This window comes from Rana temporaria, chromosome 13 (assembly GCF_905171775.1).
Source record: "Rana temporaria chromosome 13, aRanTem1.1, whole genome shotgun sequence".
Classification (NCBI taxonomy): domain Eukaryota; kingdom Metazoa; phylum Chordata; class Amphibia; order Anura; family Ranidae; genus Rana; species Rana temporaria.
Genome location: NC_053501.1, coordinates 119,688,946 through 119,710,385, shown reverse-complemented (window position 1 = coordinate 119,710,385; position 21,440 = coordinate 119,688,946). Strand labels below are relative to the sequence as shown.

Sequence of the window (21,440 nt, the reverse complement as noted above, 5' to 3'; positions counted from 1 at the left end):
TCCTCCGGCTCCCTGCCTCCTCCTGCAGCTCCTGGTGTCTTCCTCTGACTCCCCACCTCCTCCTGTGGTCCCCGGTGTAGTCCTCCAGCTCCCCGCAAATTCCTGCAGCTCCTGGTGTCTTCCTTCAGCTCCCCACCTCCTCCAACTCCCTGGGTCCTGCTCTGGTCCCCCTCTGTGCTACTCCAGCTCTCCACGTCTTCCTCTGGCACTGTGCCTCCTCCTGTGGCTCGCCACCTCCTCCTTCGACTCTCCACCTCCTCCTCCGGTTTCCCCGTGTCTTCCTCCGGCTCCCCGCCTCCTCCTGCAGCTCCCGGTGTCCTTCTGAGGTTTCTGTTGTCCTCCTCCGGCTTCCCGCCTCTTCCTGTAGCTCCCAGTGTCCTCCTCCTGGCTCCTAGCCTCCTCCTGCACCTTCCAGTGTCATCCTCCGGCTCCCCACCTCCTCCTGGAGCTCGTGGTGTCCTCCGGCTCCTCCAGCTCCCCACCACCTCCTCCGGCTCCCCACCTCCTCCTGCGGCTCCCCTCGTCCTGGATCTGTCAGGACGCCAGGCTGGAAGGCCAGACAGTGGCTCATCAGGCTGGGCAGCAGACAGTGGCTCATCAGGCTGGGCAGCAGACAGTGGCTCATCAGGCTGGGCAGCAGACAGTGGCTCATCAGGCTGGGTGGTTGGCACTGGAATGTCAGGCTGGGCAGCAGACAGTGGCTCATCAGGCTGGGTGGTTGGCACTGAAATGTCAGGCTGGGTAGCTGGCACTGAAACGGCACGTTGGGTAGCTGGCACTAAAACGTCAGGCTGGGTAGCTGCCACTGGGACGTCAGGCTGGGTAGCTGGCACGTCAGGCTGGGTAGCTGGCACTAAAACGTCAGGCTGGGTAGCTGCCACTGGGACGTCAGGCTGGGTTGCTGGCATGTCAGGCTGGGTAGCTGGCACTGGGATGTCAGGCTGGGTAGCTGGCACTGGGACATCAGGCTGGGTAGCTGGCACGTCAGGCTGGGTTGCTGGCACGTCAGGCTGGGTAGCTGGCACTGGGACGTCAGGCTGGGTAGCTGGCACTGGGACGTCAGGCTGGGTAGCTGGCACAATGGTGTGGGTCGGAAAGTACCTTCCGCTTCTTTTTAGGTTTAGTTACTGCAGATTTGTTAACAGGAGGGGTGCATGAAAAGGATGGAACTAAATAAGAGGAAGGGTTGGAACGTGGCAGAGACACAGGAAAAAAAAGGGGACTATTGGGGACTAAGGGAAGGTTGGGACTTTAAATGAAACAAAGCATTAGGGCAGAACGAATCAGTAGATATAATAAATTAGACTGTTTATTATTGGCATATTTTGCAGGACCGATCAGCCATTTCCTTATCATGCACTTTAACATACCTATTGATCTACTATGTATTATGACCAAGCAAATGTGCTGGTTACATTGTTTATCACATGTTATTTTGTCTATCATGTTATTATTGGAAATTTACTATGACTGATCGATCATGTCTCCATTATGCATTTTAACACATTATATACAATTTTTTATCTTATGTGCAATATATCCCTATATGCCAATAATAAACAGTCTAATTTATTATATCTACTGATTCGTTCTGCCCTAATGCTTTGTTTCATTTAAAGTCCCAACCTTCCCTTAGTCCCCAATAGTCCCCTTTTTTTTCCATATTACCGGGGATGGAGGCTTGTGTGCCGGACGGCCACAGTCTCATTTAAAGTCCCACCTTTTTGATTTTTGTGTTTAGTAACCCTAAAATCTATGATTCTCAACTGAATAGGGATGGAAACATTACATTTATTTACTTTAATATCCCATGCATTATTGGTTACCTACCCCCTATGCCGCCTTGGAACATGCCATCCTCTCATAGGATTACCTACTACATGTTTGTTGCGAGGCGTACTTTATCTGGGGGTTGGGCATTTGTCACCTCAGCAATCGGGAGCTGCGATGCGCACCGCGGCGTTCCCCCAGGCCCCCTCCGTCTACTGACCACGGGGTTGGGGGGACGCACTCGCTACGCATCGACGTCACGCCCTCAGGCTCACACGCCCGGCGTCCTTCGTTGATGCCACGTGATGACGCATTGATTTTCTATCAGCGCGTGCCAATGGGGAGGAGCCGGGCGCCCGCATATAGGAGACTCTGCTTGTGTGCGGCATTCGCTCCTCTCTCGCACGCTGGCGGGACGTTCAGTGGGGATAGACACTGGCAGGCACGGTCTTCCTTCTCTTCTATCATCCCTTCTGATCACTTCCACTGTTCCCTACTTGTTTTCATCTACCATCAGGTAATAGTCACTCCAATCACGTTGGTGGCTTTTTTGCCACCACCTTGCATGTTTTATACTTCTCTCACCCTGGGTTCTTACTTGGTATGTTTTTTTACTTTTTCACTTCCTTTTCTTTGGTCTTTATAATTTAGCCAAGCTCATTATCCTGATGCATGGCCTTTTTACATTGCTTTTACAGAAGCCTTTCGGGCTCTTACTTGCTATCGTATCATTGAACAAGATAATCACCACTTCAGCACTTTCTACACCTCGAGACTGGATCTCGGTTGCCGCCAATCTGTTCCCATGTCAGCTCCCGCTGGGGTCACTCTCCTCTCCCCCTTGATGCCTCTTATCAACATCATTACTCTCTACCTTGTCATATATTTTACCCCAGGTAAGAGTGTTTGGACCACCTAGTTGTGCTCCCCCTCTTCCCTCTCTAGTTATCTACCCCTAACTAGTATCTTATTACCATGTATGTCTTATTATAGGTATCCTTAGCTCCTAATTGCTCCTGATGAGTGGAAAAGTCCACGAAACGCGTCGAGCCTACCCCATAGATGATATGTCACCGTAATCATGGATACAACCATGGGCATGTGAATGTTCGAATCATGTACCCCTATATATTACTTTTTTGGTTTTACTATTTTTGGATATACTGCTGATCACAGTACTTATTATGCTACATTGTTTATCATTCTACCATCTTAATTTTTCATGATCAATCAGTCATGTCATTACTACTTATCTTATACACATTATTGACCTACTATGTATACCCAATTGCTGGCTACATTGTTCAGTATGTGTTACATTGCCCATCATGTTATCTTTACTACTCATTCATGACTGACTCCTCATGTTTTTTATTTTTATCTTTACCCTATTTTTAATACCATTACTGCCTACTGTTGATCACAGTTACTACTATGTGTTACATTGTTTATGATGTCATCATTGGAATCTTGCAGGACCGATCAGCCATTTCCTTATCATGCACTTTAACATACCTATTGATCTACTATGTATTATGACCAAGCAAATGTGCTGGTTACATTGTTTATCACATGTTATTTTGTCTATCATGTTATTATTGGAAATTTACTATGACTGATCGATCATGTCTCCATTATGCATTTTAACACATTATATACAATTTTTTATCTTATGTGCAATATATCCCTATATGCCAATAATAAACAGTCTAATTTATTATATCTACTGATTCGTTCTGCCCTAATGCTTTGTTTCATTTAAAGTCCCAACCTTCCCTTAGTCCCCAATAGTCCCCTTTTTTTTCCATATTACCGGGGATGGAGGCTTGTGTGCCGGACGGCCACAGTCTCATTTAAAGTCCCACCTTTTTGATTTTTGTGTTAAGAGACACAGGAAAAGTGGCTGGAGGAGGTTTTTGTGGAGTAGTTACAGGTGGAAGGGAAGAAGCAGGTGGATTGAAGACGGGGTAGGTACAACTAGTAGAGACTGGGTAGTAATATTTGGTAGGGAGCGGAATTATCTGGGCTGTAGCTGGGGTTGCCATAGGCGATGGACGGATGGATTCTTGGGAAGGCAGGTGATCAATGGCAGGGCTGGAATGTAGTGACCATACCTGCAGCACAGGTTGAACACAAACAGGTTCACACACACCCTGTCCAATCAGAGACGGCGCTGAACTAATACATTCAGATATCTTCTGCTGGGAACAAGAGGAATAATGTTCATCAAAACCAGCCGGATCGTCCTCCATTAACCATACCAAGGATTCGACTTGGTCACGACTAGGGATGAGCTTTGTGTTCGACTCGAACATTGTCTGTTCGTACGTTCGACGAGTTTCGAACAAAACGGGTCGTTCGCGCCAAATTCGAGTGACGCGCAACGGCCCATAATTCACTGCGGCGTTGCGCGCTGATGATTGGTCAAGCATGCACCATGACCCTGCATGCTTGGCCAATCACAGCGCGCAAAAAACGAAGAACCATAATTGGCCAAAGCCAGGGTGGCTTTTGGCCAATTATGGCTCAGGGGGATTAGTACACGCCCCACACTATATAAGGCCACCCTGCAAGGCGGCCGCGTGTAGTGTGTTGCGGCGTTGTTAAAGAAATAAGTCAGTCAGTTAGAGAGAGAGAGATAGAGAGAGACACAGTGGGCTGGATTCAGATACATCCGCCCGGCGTAACGTATCTCAGATACGTTACGCCGCCGTAATTTAGGGCGCAAGTTCTGTATTCAGAAACAACTTGCGCCCTTAGTTACGGTGGCGTAACGTATCTGTGTCGGCGTAAGTGGATGATGTGGGCGTGTTTTATGTATATTACAGTAACTGTGACCCTGCGTATTTGTAGTTTTTTGCGCATGCTCGAAATTTCGCCGCAAATCATCATTGCTTTCGACGTGAACGTAAATTACGTCCAACCCTATTCGCGAACGACTTACGCAAACGATGTAAAATTTTCAAATTTAGTCGCGGAAACGACGGCCATATACGGACGTTGGTGCGCCGCATATACGCCTCATATAGCAGGGGTAACTTTACGCCGGGAAAAGCCTAACGTAAACGGCGTAAATGTACTGCGTCGGCCGGGCGTACGTTCGCGAATTCGCGTATCTAGCTGATTTACATATTCTAGGCGTAAATCAGCGTACACGCCCCTAGCGGCCAGCGTAAATATGCAGTTACTGTAAGATCTGACGGCGTAAGAGACTTACGCCGGTCGGATCTAACAGAAATAGATACGACCGGCCGGACTCAGAGATACGCCGGCGTATCTGGAGATATGCTGTTGTATCTTCTCTGTGAATCTACCCCAGTGTCTTTTCTACTAGATAGGTAGGTAGGTAGATAGATAGATAGATAGATAGATAGATAGATAGATAGATAGATAGATAGATAGATAGATAGATAGATAGATAGATAGATAGAGCAGGAAGGCTAGTCAGTTTAGTTAAATTTACAGTGTGTAGAGGATATATATACATCCTAGGCGTTGTACATATATTTATACACTGTATAGCTTAGCTAGATCAGCTATTCCTATTTGTTAGGCAGTAGATTGTGCTAGATTCAGTGTTCTAATGTGTTGTATTGCCTGTATGCTGTTTAGTTTACACCTAAACATAGTACTCAGTGTTAGTGGACGTGTACTATTTAATTGCACATAAACGCAGTTGCTGTTACTACACGTGTGCTATTTAATTGCACATAAATGCATTTGCTCTTACTGCACGTGTGCTGTTTTTTTGCCCATAAACTCAGTCGCTCTTATTGCACGTTTGCTGTTTTTTGCCCATAAACGCAGTCGCTCTTACTGCACGTGTGCTATTTAATTACACATAAACGCATTTGCTCTTATTGCACGTTTGCTGTTTTTTTGCCCATAAATGCAGTCGCTCTTACTGCACGTTTGCTGTTTTTTTGCCCATAAACGCAGTCGCTCTTACTGCACGTGGGCTATTTAATTGCACATAAACGCAGTTGCCGTTACTCAGGAATTATGGGGCCCCTTACACAGCTTCAGGCATGGGCCCCCTGGAGCAGAGAACCAGGGGGCGGGAGGTGCTGCCGCCTGAAATTGAGGAGCGGGGGGGGCTGCCCCGATTTGATAAGCGGGGGGGGGGGGGCTGCCGCGAATTGATAGGCAGGGGGGTTGCCCTTTACAAAAAAAGAAGGAGTAATAAATAAAAATATATATAAAAAAGGGGGGTAGCCATCCGGGGCCCTGGGGACCTCTGGGCCCTTTAATAATTTTTATATTTTTCTTATGAAATGAAATTACAAAAAAAGGGGGGTTGCCCTTTAATAAAAAAATATATATATAAAAAAAAAGAAAAATAAACATTTATAAAAAAAATAAAAAATAAAAGGGGGGTTGCCATCCGGGGCCCTGGGGACCTCTGGGCCCTTTAATAATAATAATAATAATAATATTATATATATATATATATATATATATATATATATATATATATATATATATATATATATATATATATAAAAAATATATCAAAAAATATATTAAAAAATATGAAAAAAGGGGGGTTGTCATCCGGGGCCCTGGGGATCTCTGGGCCCCTGGGGACCTCCGGACCCCTAAAAAAAAATTGGCCCTTTAATAAAAAATAAAATAAAAATATATTAAAGTAAATATATATTTTTTTTTTATAAAAAATAAATAAAAAAAGGGGGGTTGCCATCCAGGTCCCTGGGGGCCTCCGGGCCCCTTACAGGTGTACTGCCTGTACCCCCCCTGATGGCGGCCCTGCTGTTACTGCACGTGGGCTATTTAATAGCACATAAACGCAGTTGCTCTTACTGCACGTGTGCTGTTTTTTTGCCCATAATCTCATGTTGTGCAGGGACATTTCTAAACACGTGCCACTACTATAGACACCCAGCAGGTACGATATTTAAAGGAATTTTTTATTTTTCACTTTAAGCATCAATAAAATCGCTGCTCCAGAAAAAACTACAGTTTTTAAAACTTTTTTTTCCATTGATACATGTTCCCTTGGACAAGACCCGGGTTCTCAAAGACGTTTTCCAACAATAACTTGCATATTGGGCTTTAAAATGAACACTTTTGAATTCGAACATTCGAGTCCCATAGACATCAATGGGGTTCTAAATGTTCGCGCGAACGATCGATCCATTCGAAAGTTCTGGTGCGCACCGAACGCGGGTATGTTCGGCTCATCCCTAGTCGCGACTGAAGGGGGGGAGAGAAATCATCACTACCATCTGGGATAAATGACCGGGCCGGTTTAACACATAACCGGATTAACGGCTGAATATCATGGAAAGACACGTAGCCCAGATCCACCCGGGAATGGGCTGATTGGATGGTTTCCATCAGCTGGTCACTAGTCCATCCCTCCAAAACCTGGCGACAATACTCCTCATCCTCCTCCGCCAGCAGAGACGAGTAAGTGATCTCATTGAAATCCATGTTCAGAAAAACGCACCGCAACAGGATGGTTCCTCAATGCAGGCACGTCTGGTCAAGGAGGGCACGTCTGGTCAAGGAGGGCACGTCTGGTCAGGGAGGGCATGTCTGGTCAGGGATGGCACGTCTGGTCAGGGATGGCACGTCTGGTCAGGGAGGGCACGTCTGGTCAAGGAGGGCACGTCTGGCCAAGGAGGGCACGTCTGGTCAGGGAGGGCACGTCTGGTCAAGGAGGGCACGTCTGGTCAAGGAGGGCACGTCTGGCCAAGGAGGGCACGTCTGGTCAGGGAGGGCACGTCTGGTCAGGGAGGGCACGTCTGGTCAAGGAGGGCACGTCTGGTCAAGGAGGGCACGTCTGGTCAAGGAGGGCACGTCTGGTCAGGGAGGGCACGTCTGGTCAAGGAGGGCACGTCTGGTCAAGGAGGGCACGTCTGGTCAAGGAGGGCACGTCTGGTCAAGGAGGGCACGTCTGGTCAAGGAGGGCACTTCTGGTCAAGGAGGGCATGTCTGGTCAAGGAGGGCACGTCTGGTCAAGGAGGGCACGTCTGGTCAAGGAGGGCACGTCTGGTCAAGGAGGGCACATCTGGTCAGGGAGGGCACGTCTGGTCAGGGAGGGCACGTCTGGTCAAGGAGGTCACGTCTGGTCAAGGAGTGGCACGTCTGGTCAAGGAGGGCACGTCTGGTCAAGGAGGGCACGTCTGGTCAAGGAGTGGCACGTCTGGTCAAGGAGGGCACGTCTGGTCAAGGAGGGCACGTCTGGTCAAGGAGGGCACGTCTGGTCAAGGAGGGCACTTCTGGTCAAGGAGGGCATGTCTGGTCAAGGAGGGCACGTCTGGTCAAGGAGGGCACGTCTGGTCAAGGAGGGCACGTCTGGTCAAGGGGGGGCACGTCTGGTCAAGGAGGGCACGTCTGGTCAGGAAGGGCACGTCTGGTCAAGGAGGGCACGTCTGGTCAAGGAGGGCACGTCTGGTCAAGGAGGGCACGTCTAGTCAAGGAGGACACGTCTGGTCAAGGAGGGCACGTCTGGTCAGGGAGGACACTTCTGGTCAAGGAGGGCATGTCTGGTCAAGGAGGGCACGTCTGGTCAAGGAGGGCACGTCTGGTCAAGGAGGGCACGTCTGGTCAAGGAGTGGCACGTCTGGTCAAGGAGGGCACGTCTGGTCAGGAAGGGCACGTCTGGTCAAGGAGGGCACGTCTGGTCAAGGAGGGCACGTCTGGTCAAGGAGGGCACGTCTAGTCAAGGAGGACACGTCTGGTCAAGGAGGGCACGTCTGGTCAGGGAGGACACGTCTGGTCAAGGAGGGCACGTCTGGTCAAGGAGGGCACGTCTGGTCAAGGAGGGCACGTCTGGTCAAGGAGGGCACGTCTGATCAGGGAGGGCACGTCTGGTCAAGAAGGGCACGTCTGGTCAAGGAGGGCACGTCTGGTCAAGGAGGGCACGTCTGGTCAAGGAGGGCACGTCTGGTCAAGGAGGGCACGTCTGGTCAAGGAGGGCACGTCTGGTCAGGGAGGGCACGTCTGGTCAGGGAGGGCACGTCTGGTCAAGGAGGGCACGTCTGGTCAAGGAGGGCACGCCTGGTCAGGGAGGGCACGTCTGGTCAAGGAGGGCACGTCTGGTCAAGGAGGGCACGTCTGGTCAAGGAGGGCACGTCTGGTCAAGGATGGCACGTCTGGTCAAGGAGGGCACGTCTGGTCAAGGAGGGCACGTCTGGTCAAGGAGGGCACGTCTGGTCAAGGAGGGCACGTCTGGTCAGGGAGGGCACGTCTGGTCAAGGAGGGCACGTCTGGTCAAGGAGGGCACGTCTGGTCAAGGTGGGCACGTCTGGTCAAGGAGGGCACGTCTGGTCAGGGAGGGCACGTCTGGTCAGGGAGGGCACGTCTGGTCAAGGAGGGCACGTCTGGTCAGGAAGGGCACGTCTGGTCAGGGATGGCACGTCTGGTCAGGGAGGGCACGTCTGGTCAAGGAGGGCACGTCTGGCCAAGGAGGGCACGTCTGGTCAGGGAGGGCACGTCTGGTCAAGGAGGGCACGTCTGGTCAAGGAGGGCACGTCTGGCCAAGGAGGGCACGTCTGGTCAGGGAGGGCACGTCTGGTCAGGGAGGGCACGTCTGGTCAAGGAGGGCACGTCTGGTCAAGGAGGGCACGTCTGGTCAAGGAGGGCACGTCTGGTCAGGGAGGGCACGTCTGGTCAAGGAGGGCACGTCTGGTCAAGGAGGGCACGTCTGGTCAAGGAGGGCACGTCTGGTCAAGGAGGGCACGTCTGGTCAAGGAGGGCACTTCTGGTCAAGGAGGGCATGTCTGGTCAAGGAGGGCACGTCTGGTCAAGGAGGGCACGTCTGGTCAAGGAGGGCACGTCTGGTCAAGGAGGGCACATCTGGTCAGGGAGGGCACGTCTGGTCAGGGAGGGCACGTCTGGTCAAGGAGGTCACGTCTGGTCAAGGAGTGGCACGTATGGTCAAGGAGGGCACGTCTGGTCAAGGAGGGCACGTCTGGTCAAGGAGTGGCACGTCTGGTCAAGGAGGGCACGTCTGGTCAAGGAGGGCACGTCTGGTCAAGGAGGGCACGTCTGGTCAAGGAGGGCACTTCTGGTCAAGGAGGGCATGTCTGGTCAAGGAGGGCACGTCTGGTCAAGGAGGGCACGTCTGGTCAAGGAGGGCACGTCTGGTCAAGGAGTGGCACGTCTGGTCAAGGAGGGCACGTCTGGTCAGGAAGGGCACGTCTGGTCAAGGAGGGCACGTCTGGTCAAGGAGGGCACGTCTGGTCAAGGAGGGCACGTCTAGTCAAGGAGGACACGTCTGGTCAAGGAGGGCACGTCTGGTCAGGGAGGACACTTCTGGTCAAGGAGGGCATGTCTGGTCAAGGAGGGCACGTCTGGTCAAGGAGGGCACGTCTGGTCAAGGAGGGCATGTCTGGTCAAGGAGTGGCACGTCTGGTCAAGGAGGGCACGTCTGGTCAGGAAGGGCACGTCTGGTCAAGGAGGGCACGTCTGGTCAAGGAGGGCACGTCTGGTCAAGGAGGGCACGTCTAGTCAAGGAGGACACGTCTGGTCAAGGAGGGCACGTCTGGTCAGGGAGGACACGTCTGGTCAAGGAGGGCACGTCTGGTCAAGGAGGGCACGTCTGGTCAAGGAGGGCACGTCTGGTCAAGGAGGGCACGTCTGATCAGGGAGGGCACGTCTGGTCAAGAAGGGCACGTCTGGTCAAGGAGGGCACGTCTGGTCAAGGAGGGCACGTCTGGTCAAGGAGGGCACGTCTGGTCAAGGAGGGCACGTCTGGTCAAGGAGGGCACGTCTGGTCAGGGAGGGCACGTCTGGTCAGGGAGGGCACGTCTGGTCAAGGAGGGCACGTCTGGTCAAGGAGGGCACGTCTGGTCAAGGAGGGCACGCCTGGTCAGGGAGGGCACGTCTGGTCAAGGAGGGCACGTCTGGTCAAGGAGGGCACGTCTGGTCAAGGAGGGCACGTCTGGTCAAGGATGGCACGTCTGGTCAAGGAGGGCACGTCTGGTCAAGGAGGGCACGTCTGGTCAAGGAGGGCACGTCTGGTCAAGGAGGGCACGTCTGGTCAGGGAGGGCACGTCTGGTCAAGGAGGGCACGTCTGGTCAAGGAGGGCACGTCTGGTCAAGGTGGGCACGTCTGGTCAAGGAGGGCACGTCTGGTCAGGGAGGGCACGTCTGGTCAGGGAGGGCACGTCTGGTCAAGGAGGGCACGTCTGGTCAGGAAGGGCACGTCTGGTCAAGGAGGGCACGTCTGGTCAAGGAGGGCACGTCTGGTCAAGAAGGCTCACGGTCCGGATAGCAGGCTCAGGGTCGGGATAGCAGGCTCAGGGTCGGGATAGCAGGCTCAGGGTCCGGATAGCAGGCTCAGGGTCGGGAAAGCAGGCTCAGGGTCAGGATAGCAGGCTCAGGGTCCGGATAGCAGAAAGATACCAGGGCGAGGTATGCTTGAACTCACCGGGTATATAAAGGTGTGGCAATTAAGTTCAGGTCACACCTGAGCGCAGGAAGGGCCGTATGCTCCATACTGTCAGGGTCCATCCGCTGGTGGAGACCAGTACTGCGTCCCAAGGGTGATATAACACCAGTAGGAAAAAGTTCTCCTGACAGTTCGGAACTGTCAGGAGACACCTGCTGGTGAGACGCAGTACTGCGAGCCAGGTAATAAATAGCACCAGCGGATGGAACCTTTCCTGACACTCTTCTTCAGTTTATGAATGGAGAGGAGCCTCTGTCTCCTCTCCATTCTTTTTCAGCTGAAGCTGCAGAGAAAGGGACTGGGGGAATCTGTGTCCTCAGTCCCTTTCCCTGTCTCAAAGGGGAGATGTCATGTTTTTTTTTTAGACTCCTGATACCCCTCCAAGGCCCCCCCCCCCCCCAAACAGGGCTGATAAATAAATAACTAAATAAAATAATTGTAATAAATAAATATTTAAAAATGTTATTGTATAAATAATAATAATGATAATAATAATAATAATAATAATAATAATAATAATAATAATCACTGTCCACCCCCCCAAAAAAAAAATAAAGCATAGTAAAAAAAATAACAACACAAAATTGTAAAAATTATTATTTTTTTTTTTTATTAAATTGTAATAAATTAAACTGTAAATAAGAATTTAAATAAAAAAACTACTGATACCATCCACAGCCCTACTGATACGGTTCACTGCCCACCACCTCCCCCCGAAAAAGAATTGTGAAAAATATGTAAAAACAAAATAAGAAATTAAATTGCGAAAATAAATACATTTGTAAAAATGTATAAATAAAAAGCTACTGACACTGTGAACTGCTTTACTGACACCGTCCATCCAAAACCGCCACCAAATATGCTTATAAAAGAGTTTACCAATAAAAAAAATAATTAAAAAAATAAAAATATGTCCCCGTATTTAAATAATGTGGTCACCTTACCCCATTACTGTCCTTTGCCCCCCCCTTCAGCACCCCATTACTGTCCCCCCAATACGTGTCAGTTAGTGCCCGACTGTCCGCCGCAATCTCGCAGTCCCGCTATAAGTCCCTGATCGCCGCCATTACTAGAAATAAAAATATAAATAAATAAAGGACCGACAATTTTGAAAAATTAAAAAAATATATATATTTTTTTCCTTTCTGCAATAAAACATCCAATAAATAATAAAAAAAAAATGTGTATTGTGCTACATATTTCTGGTAAAAAAAATGAGATATACGCTTATTGTTTTTTATTTAATTTTTTTTTACCAAAAATATGTAGCAAAATAAATATTGGCCTAAATTTATGAAGACATTTTTTAATTTAATGGATGTTTTATAGCAGAACGTAGAAAAAAAATATATATTTTTTTCTTTTTCAAAATTGTCGGTCCTTTATTCGTTTTAGCGCAAAAAAAAAAAAACGCAGAGGTGATCAAATACCACCACAAAAATGTCGGATTTTTTTTTTTTATTGTTTTATTTTACGTGGGACGGACTGGATTACCTGGGATGGACTGTGAGTGGATTACCTGGGATGGACTTGGAATGGATTACCTGGGACGGACTGGATTACCTGGGATGGACTTGGAATGGATTACCTGGGACGGACTGGATTACCTGGGATGGACTTGGAATGGATTACCTGGGACGGATTGGGAAATGTTATTGGTAAGTATCTTCCTACCCCCCCCCCCCACCCCCCCTGTCAAACCAGACTTTTGTGTTAAAGGTTCTGCCTGGGGACATTTCGTGGCTTTCTATGTGAGAGATAATTTGCTGCGTACCAGATAGGCAGACAATAAGAAGCTTTGCATACGTTGAGGTAGAGACAGAAACTTGCTGATTGTCAGACTGGAGACATCCATTTCTCCGTATTTATCTGTCGGATTTTGACTCCTGGGTCGGAGAGAGCTGCCAAATGACCTCCAGAACCATATATAGCCTGCTGCTCCTTTTCTGTGTCCTGATGGGGGCTATATCCTACCTGTACCTCATAGGAGACCAAAAGACGACCACAGACCTCGTGAGTCCAGGAAAAAACGAATCATTGGAGCCTTGCCCGGGGATCTCGCCATATTTAAAAGGGCCAATCCAGGTCCAGTTACCAAAGTCCCTCAAGCTGGAAGACGTGATACAGGAGAACCCCAATGTGACCCAAGGAGGCCGCTACGAGCCCGCCGACTGTATCTCCAAAAAGAAGACCGCCATCGTCATCCCTCAGCGGAACCGAGAGCGCCACCTTAAATACCTCCTGTACAATTTGCACCCGTTCTTGCAACGCCAACAGCTGAACTACGGCATCTACGTCATCCAGCAGGCGGGCAACTTCACTTTTAACCGCGCTAAACTCATGAACGTTGGCTTCAAAGAAGCCATGAAGGACGAGGCCTGGGATTGCTTGTTCTTCCATGACGTGGACCTCATCCCCGAAGACGACCGCAACCTGTACACCTGCGACGGGTTCCCCAAACACGTGTCTGTTGCCATAGACAAGTTTAATTACATTCTGCCCTACCAGTTGTGTTTCGGGGGAGTCTCGGCGTTGACTCCTGAGCAGTATGAAAAAGTCAACGGATTTTCCAACAATTACTGGGGCTGGGGCGGCGAGGACGACGACTTAGCGACACGAGTTCAAATCGGCGGCATGCAGATATCTCGGCCGTCCGTCCTTGTTGGAAGGTATAAAATGATACAGCACGTTCGGGACCAAGGGAACAAGGAAAACCAACAACGGTTCCACCTTCTGGGACAGACAAGGGGGACTTGGAGACAAGACGGTCTAAACACCCTCCAGTATAAACTGCAGTCCAAGGAGCTTCTCCCGCTCTACACCAAAATCATGGTGGACATTGGAACAGATAAACTTGCTCCATCAAGAAGGTGAGACCGGGACCCGATGGCTTTGCCCAATTTTCCAGACTCCTTCCTCGTTAAAACTCCATTGTAATCTTTATTTATCTTTCTATCGTTCCATGATTAGTCCAACAAGTCTTGGCCCCCCCGGAGTCATGGCTTGGACCAGCTTTTGTTGGTCAACCAATCACAGAAATGTACAATTTTTATTTAATTGGTTTGCATTTGATTGTTATTTATTTTCTTTTGTTTTCTTAATACAAATTTTACAAAAACGAGCGGTGCCCTAGACCCCCTTCTCATCAACGTATATCTAGATTAGAGAATTGCGAAGGGTTTACCGGAGAATGGAAGACGTGCTTCCAACTGGGCTAACCCTTCCACTGCCCCAATTTTTGATTGTGTAATATATTCATCAGGTCTCTTTTATTGTCTTGTTGGAGAGACACCAAGACAACAAAGTGCCATATACATCATATCTTCAATGCATGAACCCTTGAAAAGGTGTCCCAGTGTCTAGGGAGCCTAAAGGTATGCAGAAATACGAAGGGTTTACCGGAGAATGGAAGACGTGCTTCCAACTGGGCTAACCCTTCGACTCCCCCAATTTTTGATTGTGTAATATATTCATCTGGTCTCTTTTATTGTCTTGTTGAAGAGACACCAAGACAACAAAGTACCAGATACATCACATCTACCACAAATGAACCCTTAACAAGGTGTCCCAGTGTCTAGGGAGCCTGAAAGTACGCAGAATTACGAAGGGTTTACTGGAAAATGGAAGACGTGCTTCCAACGGGGGTAACTCTTCGACTCCCCCAATGTTTGATTGTGTAATCTGGTCTCTTTTATTGTCTTGTTGTAGAGACACCAAGACAACAAAGTACCAGATAGTTCATATCTTCAATGCATGGACCCTTGAAAAGGTGTCCCAGTGTCTAGGGAGCCTGAAGGTACGCAGAATTACGAAGGGTTTACCGGAGAATGGAAGACGTGCTTCTAACTGGGCCAACACTTCGACTCCCCCAATTTTCGATTGTGTAATATAATCATCTGGTCTCTTTTATTGTCTTGTTGGAGAGACACCAAGACAACAAAGTACCAGATACATCATATCTACCATAAATGAAACCCTTGACCCCAAGATCTTCCTTAGTCCACATGAATTATGGTTGGGTCTGTACTGTATATCGACTTTTTACAAAAAAGTACCACGTTTCGAATATATCTGGTTCTAGGTTTTCTTGTTAGAAACCTCTTTTTACAACTCAACCGATGTCAATGGATTGTAAAGAAGCTGATTGACAGGAGGTGACACTGCCCTGCAGTACGAAACAAAGAGTGTCCCGGTGATATCAGAGACCAAGTACGTAGAATTGGCAACTTTCTTCATTTTCTGCTCTTCTCTTTCTCTAGAACATGAAAAAATATTCAACTGTGTGAGATAACAATGTATGGTATGTACACAGGTGTGTGAAGCCACCTACGTTAAGGTGTGCACCTCAAAGTTTAGGTATATGTATATATATACACACACACTATATTGTCAAAAGTATTGGGACACCGGCCTTTACACACACAGGGGTAGATTCACGTACCTTTTACGGCGGCGTATCTCCAGATACGCCGCCGTAATGTGAAATCCGCGCCCGCGTATCATTACGCCGATTCTCAAAGGCAGATACGCTTAAAAAATAGGCTTCCTCCACCGACGTAACTTGATTGCGGCGCCGTAGAATTGTGTGCAATATAACGTTGGCCGCTAGGGGCGCTTCCATTGTTGTGGGCGTAGAATATGCTAATTACCTAGATACGCCGATTCACAAACGTACGTACGCCCGGCGCAATTTATTTACGTCGTTTGCGTACGGCTTTTTCGGCATAAGGTTGTTCCTGCTATTAGGAGGCGCAGCCAATGTTAAGTATGGACGTCGTTCCCGCCTCGAAACTTGAATTTTTTACGTCGTTTGCGTAAGTCGTTCGCGAATAGGGCTGGACGTAATTTACGTTCACGTCGAAACCAATACGTTGTTGCGCCGTACTTGGGAGCAATGCACACTGGCATATGTACACGGGCAGCGTCCGTACAAAACGTCAATCACGTCAGGTCATCATAGATTTACCTAAAACACGCCCCCCTTCCACATTTGAATTACATGCGCTTACGCCGGCCCCATTTACGCTACGCCGCCGCAACTTACGGAGCAAGTGCTTTGTGAATACTGCACTTGCTCCTGTAAGTTACGGCGGCATAGCGTAAATACGATACGCTGCGCCGCCGTATCATTGCGCGACCCTACCTGAATCTACACCACAGTCTTATAGCTAGATTCACGTACCCGTGCCTAACGTTAGGCAGGTGTAGCGTATCTCATATACTCTACGCCGCTGCAAGTTAGAGAGGCGAGTGCTGTATTCACAAAGCACTTGCGTCCTAAGTTACGGCGGCGTAGCGTAAATGTTGCAGGCGTAAGCGCGCCTAATTCAAATTGGGAAGAGGTGGGCGTGTTTTATGTTAATAAAGCATGACCCCCACGTAATTGACGTTTTGAACGTACGGCGCATTCGCGCCGTCCGTGGACGTATCCCAGTGCGCATGCGTCGGATAGAATGGCTAAGATACGTCGAACACTGCCTACGACGTGAACGTAACTTACGCAGATATCTCGGCCGTCCGTCCTTGTAGGAAGGTATAAAATGATACAGGAAGCTCGGGACCAAAGGGAACGAGCAAAACCCACAACGGTTCCACCTTCTGGGACAGACAAGGGGGACTTGGAAACAAGACGGGCTAAACACCCTCCAGTATAAACTGCTGTCCAAGGAGCTTCTCCCGCTCTACACCAAAATCACGGTGGAAATCGGAAACGGATAAACTTGCTCCAACAAGAAGGTGAGACCGGGACCCGATGTATACCGATCTCTTTGCCCAATTTTCCACACTCCTTCCTCTCTAAAAGTGCAGAATTTATTTCTTCACATGCAGAGTTCAGGGGTGCGGTATGTACAGAGTTCAGGGGTACGGTATGTACAGAGTACAGAATTCAGGGGTGCACTATGTACAGAGTTCAGGGGTGCGGTATGTACAGAGTTCAGGGGTACGGTATGTACAGAGTACAGTGTCCAGGGGTGCGCTATGTACAGAGTGCAGAGTTCAGGGGTGCGTTATGTACAGAGTGCAGAGTTCAGGGGTGCACTATGTACAGAGTTCAGGGGTATGGTATGTACAGAGTACAGAGTTTAGGGGTGTGCTATGTACAGAGTTCAGGGGTATGGTATGTACAGAGTACAGAGTTTAGGGGTGTGCTATGTACAGAGTTCAGGGGTATGGTATGTACAGAGTACAGAGTTTAGGGGTGTGCTATGTACAGAGTTCAGGGGTGCGCTATGTACAGAGTGCAGAGTTCAGGGGTGCGATATGTACAGAGAGCAGTGTTCAGGGGTGCGCTATGTACAGAGTGCAGGGGTGCGCTATGTACAGGGTGCAGAGTTCAGGGGTGCGCTATGTACAGGGTGCAGAGTTCAGGGGTGCGCTATGTACAGGGTGCAGAGTTCAGTGGAGCCGGAGGAGCACAGAGGGGGAGCCGTCCCTTCCTCTGTATCAAAGAGGACATGTCAGGCGTGTTTAGACTCCTGATATCTCGCCAAAGCCGCCCCCCCCCCCAACAGGGATGATAAATGAAAATAAAAAAAAATAATTGTAAAAAATAATTGTAATTAATAAATAAATAGTTAAAAATTAAATTGTAAAAAAAAATAATAATAATAATAATAATAATAATAAAAAAAATATAAAAATTTGTAAAAAAAAGCATTGTAAAAAAATAGCAAAAAATATAAATTGTAAAAAATTAAAAAAAATGTAATAAAATTGTAATAAATGTATTATAAAAAACTCCTGACACCGTCCAATTCTCTACTGGCACCATCCACTTCCCTACTGATACGGTCCACTGCCAACCTCGTTCCCCCCCCCCCCCCAAAAAAAAAATAATTGTAAAAAATATGTAAAAAATAAGAGATATATATAATATATATATATATATATATATATATATATATATATATATATATATATATATATATATATATATATATATAATATTGTGAAAATAAATAAATAAATACATTTGTAAAAAAAAGAAAGCATTATAAAAAATAGCAAAAAAATATAAATTGTAAAAATAATAATTATTTTTTTATTTAAATTGTAAAAGATTTAATTGTAAATAAAAATAAAAAACTACTGACACCGTCCGATTCTCTACTGACACCATCCACTGCCCTACTGATACGGTCCACTTGCCAACCTCCAGCGCCTGCAAAAAAGAATCGTGAAAAATATGTTAAAAAAAAAAACAAGAGATTAAATTGTGAAAATAAATAAATAAATACATTTGTAAAAAAAAGAAAGCATTATAAAAAAATAGCAAAAAAATATAAATTGTAAAAATAATTTTTTTTTTTTTATAAAATTGTAAAAAATGTAATTGCAAATAAAAATAAAAAACTTCTGACACCGTCCAATTCTCTACTGGCACCATCCACTTCCCTACTGATACGGTCCACTGCCAACCTAGTCTCCTCCCCCCCCCCCCAAAAAAAAATAATTGTGAAAAATATGCAAAAAAAAAGAGATTAAATTGTGAAAATAAATAAATAAATACATTTGTAAAAAAAAAAGAAAGCATTGTAAGAAAATAGCAAAAAAATATAAATTGTAAAAATAATAAAAATAAAAAAATTGTAAATAAAAATGTAAATATAAAAACTACTGACACCGTACAATTTTCTACTGACACCATCCACTGCCCTACTGATACGGTCCAACCTCCTCCCCCAAAAAAATAATTGTGAAAAATATGTAAAAAAAAGAAGAGATTAAATTGTGAAAATAAATAAATACATTTGTAAAAAAAAAAAGAAAGCATTGTAAAAAAATAGCAAAAAATATATAAATTGTAAAAATAATAAAAAAAAAATTGTAAATAAAAATAAAAAACCACTGACACCGTACAATTCTCTACTGACACCATCCACTGCCCTTCTGATACAGTCCAACCTCCTCCCCCCAAAAAAGAATTGTGAAAAATATGTAAAAAAAATAAATAAAAAAGAAGAAATTTATTTGTGAAAATAAATAAATAAATACATTTGTAAAAAAAAGAAAGCATTGTAAAAAAATAGCAAAAAAATATAAATTGTAAAAATAATAAAAAAAAAAATTGTAAATAAAAATTTTAATAAAAAAACTACAGACACCGTACAATTTTTTACTAATAAATTAAAATTAAAAAACAATTGTGAAAAATATGTAAAAAAAAAGAAGAGATTAAATTGTGAAAATAAATAAATACATTTGTAAAAAAAAAAAGAAAGCATTGTAAAAAAAATAGCAAAAATATATAAATTGTAAAAATAATAAAAAAATAAAATTGTAAATAAAAATAAAAAACCACTGACACCGTACAATTCTCTACTGACACCATCCACTTCCTTACTGATACAGTCCAACCTCCTCCCCCCAAAAAAGAATCGTGAAAAATATGTAAAAAAATAAAAATAAAAAAGAAGAAATTAAATTGTGAAAATAAATAAATAAATACATTTGTAAAAAAAAGTATAAATAAAAAACTACTGACACTGTGAACTGTTTTACTGACCCGGATTTCATTTGAAAAATCTGATCACCTTACCCCAATACTGTCCTTAGGTCCCCCCCCCCCCAGCACCCCATTGGTGTCCTCAGCTACCCCCAATAAGTGTCAGTTAGTGTCCGTCTGTCTGCCGCAATATCGCAGTCCCGCTATAAGTCGCAGAGGTGATCAAATACCACCAAAAAGAGCACTATTTGTCGGAATTTTTTTGTTTTACCTGAAACAGACTGGGATCTGATTACCTGGGATGAACTAGGAAATGTTATGGTATCTTCCCAACCCACTTAGCTTGTCAAACCAGACTTTTATGTTAAATGTTCTGCCTGGGGACATTTCATTTCTTTCCATGTGAGAGATAATTGCTGCGTACCACATAGGCAGACAATCAGAAGCTTTGCCGAGTTTGAGGTAGAGACAGAAACTTGCTGTTTTCCGGACTGGAGACATCCATTTCTCCGTATTTATCTGTCGGATTTTGACTCCGGGGTCAGAGAGAGCTGCCAAATGACCTCCAGAACCATATATAGCCTGCTGCTCCTTTTCTGTGTCCTGATGGGGGTTATATCCTTCCTGTACCTCAAAGGAGACCAAAAGACGATCACAGACCGCGTGAGTCCAGGAAAAAACGAATCATCGGAACCTTGCCCGGCGATCTCGCCGTATTTAAAAGGGCCAATCCAGGTCCAGTTACCAAAGTCCCTCAAGCTGGAAGACGTGATACAGGAGAACCCCAATGTGACCCAAGGAGGCCGCTACGAGCCCCCCGACTGTATCTCCAAAAAGAAGACCGCCATCGTCATCCCTCAGCGGAACCGAGAGCGCCACCTTAAATACCTCTTGTACAATCTGCACCCGTTCTTGCAACGCCAACAGCTGAACTACGGCATCTACGTCATCCAGCAGGCGGGCAACTTCACTTTTAACCGCGCTAAACTCATGAACGTTGGCTTTAAAGAAGCCATGAAGGACGAGGCCTGGGACTGCTTGTTCTTCCATGACGTGGACCTCATCCCCGAAGACGACCGCAACCTGTACACCTGCGACGGGTTCCCCAAACACGTGTCTGTTGCCATAGACAAGTTTAATTACATTCTGCCCTACCAGTTGTGTTTTGGGGGAGTCTCGGCACTAACTCCTGAGCAGTATGAAAAAGTCAACGGATTTTCGAACAATTACTGGGGCTGGGGCGGCGAAGACGACGACTTAGCGTCACGAGTTCAAATCGGCGGCATGAAGATATCTCGGCCGTCGGTCCTTGTTGGAAGGTATAAAATGATACAGCACGTTCTGGACCAAGGGAACAAGGAAAACCAACAACGGTTCTACCTTCTGGGACAGACAAGGGGGACTTGGAGACAAGACGGTCTAAACACCCTCCAGTATAAACTGCTGTCCAAGGAGCTTCTCCCGCTCTACACCAAAATCACGGTGGACATTGGAACAGATAGACTTGCTCCATCAAGAAGGTGAGACTGGAACCCGATGTATACCGATCGCTTTGCCCAATTTTCCACACTCCTTCCTCTCTAAAACTCCATTGGCTTTTACTCATCCCAAGACATTGTAATCTTTATATATCTTTCTATCGTTCCATGATTAGTCCGACAAGTCTTGCCCCCCCGGAGTCATGGCTTGGATCAGATTTTGTTGGTCAACCAATCACAGAAAAGTAAAATTTTGTTTAATTGGTTTGTATTTAATTGTTATCTATTTTATTTTGTTTTCTTAATACAAATTTTACAAAAACAA

The 21,440-nt window shown here is 46.5% G+C and overlaps 1 protein-coding gene across 2 annotated transcripts; it reads left to right on the top strand.

The window, feature by feature from the left end:
- The first annotated feature begins 12,933 nt into the window (after positions 1-12,933).
- On the top strand, positions 12,934-21,440 carry LOC120920351 (beta-1,4-galactosyltransferase 3-like). 2 transcript variants are annotated; one of them, XM_040332384.1, is made up of 2 exons: positions 12,934-14,061; positions 21,158-21,440. In XM_040332384.1, the coding sequence occupies exons 1-2, from the start codon at positions 13,100-13,102 to the stop codon at positions 21,159-21,161; spliced, it is 966 nt and encodes a 321-aa protein (XP_040188318.1). In that variant the 5' UTR covers positions 12,934-13,099; the 3' UTR covers positions 21,162-21,440. The 2 variants fall into 2 exon arrangements, with proteins under 2 accessions (XP_040188318.1, XP_040188317.1); XM_040332383.1 differs by having other exon boundaries at positions 12,935-14,112; positions 21,219-21,440.